Source organism: Clupea harengus, unplaced genomic scaffold, assembly GCF_900700415.2.
Source record: "Clupea harengus unplaced genomic scaffold, Ch_v2.0.2, whole genome shotgun sequence".
In the NCBI taxonomy this organism is placed as follows: domain Eukaryota; kingdom Metazoa; phylum Chordata; class Actinopteri; order Clupeiformes; family Clupeidae; genus Clupea; species Clupea harengus.
Window position 1 is genome coordinate 190,001 of NW_024879577.1, and position 4,329 is coordinate 194,329.

General features: G+C 50.0%; 1 protein-coding gene across 1 annotated transcript in view; it reads left to right on the top strand.

Annotated features, from left to right (window-relative positions):
- pth3r (parathyroid hormone 3 receptor) overlaps positions 1–3,871 on the top strand; it is a 26,845-nt gene extending 22,974 nt beyond the window's left edge. The window contains exons 8-13 of the mRNA XM_042704046.1: positions 648–708; positions 1,000–1,066; positions 1,409–1,503; positions 2,085–2,226; positions 2,957–2,998; positions 3,386–3,871. Coding sequence (XP_042559980.1) covers positions 648–708; positions 1,000–1,066; positions 1,409–1,503; positions 2,085–2,226; positions 2,957–2,998; positions 3,386–3,871 — 893 coding nt within the window. The remainder of the gene's footprint in view (positions 1–647; positions 709–999; positions 1,067–1,408; positions 1,504–2,084; positions 2,227–2,956; positions 2,999–3,385) is intronic.
- Positions 3,872–4,329: the final 458 nt, after the last annotated feature.

Below are 4,329 nucleotides of genomic sequence, written 5' to 3' on the forward strand. Positions count from 1 at the left end.
TGTGTGCTTGTTCTGCTATAGTGTTCATAGTGAGGTAACGCATTGGGAGGATCTGTGTGTGCGGTTGTTCTGCTACGGTGTGTTCTTGGATGTGTTAAGAGAGGAAGAAAGAATGAAAAATGCAAGTGGATTGTTGACAGAGTGATAAAGGTGTTAATGATTCGTTATTGTCCACAGAGAATGTTCCAGATGGTAGCTGAGGCTCTGGACTGGACGAGGGCGGGGTCAGGGTCCAATAGGGTCTGGGTCGGGGCGAGATCAGGGTCCAATATGGTCTGGGTCTGGGTCAGGGTCCAATAGGATCTGGGTCGGGGCGGGGTCAGGGTCCAATAGGATCTGGGTCGGGGCGAGGCCTGGGTCCAATATGGTCTGGACCGGGGTCAGGGTCCAATATGGTCTGGACCGGGGCGAGGTCAGGGTCCAATATGGTCTGGACCGGGTCGAGGTCAGGGTCCAATATGGTCTGGACCGGGGCGAGGCCTGGGTCCAATAGGGTCTGGACCGGGGCGAGGCCTGGGTCCAATAGGGTCTGGGTCGGGGCGGGGTCAGGGTCCAATAGGGTCTGGGTCGGCTCCAGGGCTCCAGGGCTCCAGGGCGTGTGCTGTCCTGTGGGGTATTTTCATGGGTGTTTTCTCCTCTTTGTTCAGGTGTTCCTGCTGTCTTTGTGTCCATATGGGTCAGTGCTCGAGCATCTTTAGCGGACACCCAGTGAGTTATACACACACACACACACACACACACACACACACACACACACACACACGCACACACACACACACACACACACAGACACAGACACAGACACAGACACAGACACAGACACAGACACAGACACAGACACAGACACACACACACACACACACACACACACACACACACATACAGGGACATACACTAGGCCTTCATGTGCACTGTACTATTAAAAAAAAAATGCACTCCTGTGTGTGTGTGTGTGTGTGTGTGTGTGTGTGTGTGTGTGTGTGTGCTTGCCTTGATCAGGTGCTGGGATATCAGTGCTGGCAACCTCAAGTGGATCTATCAGGTTCCCATTCTGGCCGCCATCGTTGTAAGTTCACTACTGACATTACTGTCACAAAACACTAATTGAAATGTTTTTGTCAGCTTTTAGTCAGAGTATCAGTATTCTGTCTCTGTTTTTCTCTGTTTACACATACACACAGACACACACACACACACACACACACACGCTCACACTCACAATCGCACACACACACTTTCATTCACATGCATTCAGCTCACTCGTATCAGTTATAGCCGAACCGAAGAGAGATTAAAGTATGAATTGCAATTTGACTAGACTCAATCTCTCTCCCTCCATCCCCCCCTCTCTCTTTATCGCTCTCTCTCCGTTTCTCCCTCTTTCTATCTACCCTGCCCTCTCTCTCAGGTGAACTTCTTCCTGTTCCTCAACATCATCAGGGTCCTGGCCTCTAAGCTATGGGAGACAAACACAGGCAAACTGGACCCCCGGCAGCAGTACAAGTCTGGAACTATGCTTCTCTAGAATCTTTAGCCTCATGAGTACTCTAGAATCTTTAGCCTCATGAGTACTCTAGAATCTTAAGCCTCATGAGTACGCTAGAATCTTTAGCCCCATGAGTACTCTAATCTTTAGCCTCATGAGTACTCTAGAATCTTTATATTCATGAGTACTCTAATCTTTAGCCTCATGAGTACTCTAATCTTTAGCCTCATGAGTACGCTAGAATCTTTAGCCTCATGAGGACTCTAGAATCTTAGCCTCATGAGTACTCTAGAATCTTTAGCCTCATGAGTACTCATACACACACGTCAGGATGCCAATCAGAACATGGCTTCTTGGTAAATTAATGTAATGTTTTATTTGCCATCCCATAGAAAGCTGTTGAAGTCATTGATTGATTTATTGATTGATTTATAAGGCCAATCAAAGCACAGCTTCATGACAGATTAGGAAACTGTTGAAGTGATTGATTGATTGATTGATTGATTGATCATAACATGGCTGTCATAATATATGTCTCTGTCCTGCAGGAAGTGGCAGTCATAACACCGCTGTCATATTCCATGCCTGTGCTCCACAGGAAGTTGCTGAAGTCGACCCTGGTGTTGATGCCCCTGTTCGGGGTGCACTACATGGTGTTCATTGCGCTGCCCTACACGGAGGTGACGGGGGTCCTGTGGCAGGTGCAGATGCACTACGAGATGTTCTTCAACTCCTCACAGGTGGGACGGTACCCTGCAGTGTGTGAGTTTGTGTGTGTGTGTGTGTGAGTGTGTGTGGGAGAGCGCGCCTGTGTGAGTGTGCGCGTGTGTGTGTGTGTGTGCTGTGGCAGGTGCAGATGCACTACGAGATGTTCTTCAACTCCTCAAAGGACACTACCCTGCAGTGTGTGTGTGTAAGAAAGCGCGTGTGTGAGTGTGTGTGTAAGAGCGTGTGTGTGAGTGTGTGTGTAAGAGCGTGTGTGTGAGTATGTGTGTGAGAGCGCGCGTGTGTGAGTGTGTGTGTGTGTTCTTCAACTTCTCACTGGTGGGACGCTACCCTGCATCTCCACTGGACGAGCAGCTGGTGGAGCAAGGTGCTACCGTGTCATACTGTGATGTCATACTAGCGAATGAGGGGGGGGGGGGGAGTCCCTCCTTCACCTTGCCCTTTTCAGACACGTTATTGGTCGCAAGCCCAGATAGGTCCAAGTCTGGTTCTTCTCCAGTCACAGAGGAAAGTTTGAAGGACTCTAAGTTCAGTATTCATTCTGGAGTCAGCGGTTATCTGTGTCTACACAAACAAGGGCATTGAAATGAAATTCTTAAGAGGTCTGCGTGAATATACCACTTTTCAAGGGTTATAAGTGGAATGTTTTAAGGATTCTGAGTTGCGTGGACTGTGTGGAGGGGGTCATTTCAACTTGATTTCACATCTTCCATGTTTTGCTAATCGTGAATGATGTTCTCTTAGGGCTTCTTCGTGGCGTTCATCTACTGTTTCTGCAATGGCGAGGTACAGTCTGACAAACTCTTCCTGCTTGTCTCTTGGCATCTCTTTATTTTTGGAACATTATATGGAACGTTACCTTTTCCTTCCTTCATTTGTGTGTGTATCTCTGCATAAATCTGAATTGTGTGTGTGTGTGTGTATGTGTGCTTGCGTATGTGTGTGTGTTTGTGTGTATGTGTGTATGTGTGTGTGTGCGTGTGTGTGTGTATGTGTGCGTGTGTATGTGTGTGTGTGTGTGTATGTGTGCGTGTGTGTGTGTGTGTGTGTGTATGTGTGTGTGTGTGTGTATGTGTGTGTGTGTGTGTGTGTGTGTGCTTGTGTGTATGTGTGTGTGTGTGTGTGTGTGTGTGTGTGTGTGTGTGTGTGTGTGTGTGCGTGTTATGTACACAGGTGCAGGCAGAGGTGAAGAAGGCATGGCTAAGGCGGAGCCTGGCGTTGGACCTGAAGCAGAAAGCTCGCGTCACCAGCAGCGGAGGGGGCGGGAGCTGTTACTATGGCGGCATGATGTCACACACCACCACCCAGAGCGTGTGCCTCAGTGTGGGCGGGACCAAAGGCCTTCCGCTGTTGGGTGGGGCTGGCATCGGGGTTAAAGGTCAGCCCCGCCTCCCCTCCCTCCACCACACCCTTACCAACCTACCCGGTTACGTGCCCACCGACACGGAGATGCCCGCTCCCACGGTAACCCAGCAGGAGCTGGTGCTGAGGCGGGCAGTCCGGGTGGGCATCCTGGCACCCCCTAGTGCCGGTACAGCGGAAGGTCAAAGGTCACGAGAGGCTGAGGGGGAGGCGCCCGGTGACCCTGAACCCTTCCTGCCGCCTGAGGAGGACCACTTCAGCTCCGTCTCGATCAAAGAGCTGGAGACCATCCTGTGACTCACTGACTCACGGACAGACAGATGCCTAAAGAGTGCGTAGTCATGGAAACACACACTGACCCCACCTCCTCCTGACCTAAGGTGTGTGGTGGCTTTGCACCCCCAAAGCACTCGGCAGTGAAAACACTTTCATTATAAATGAAGACTCTTAGACGCTCCATCGCACGATTACCCTGCTCCATCAACACAGATGGAGCAGGGTAAACCATGGCGACCTTCTAAGGTCCCCCTCTACACAAACAACAACACAAACAACAACACAGATCTCTATCATGCTGCTTCAGCCTGTTTCTCTTCCCTTGAAGGTAAAACCCCCGGCAGCCTTTAAAAGGTAAACCGAGAGTTGAAAAAAGTCTGGCAAGTGCTGAGCATAGGAGACAACTAGAACAGTAAAAAAAACAAACCCACTGCTACTCTTTATTGGACTTCTCCCTAGAGGGTGACGTTTCGAGCCAC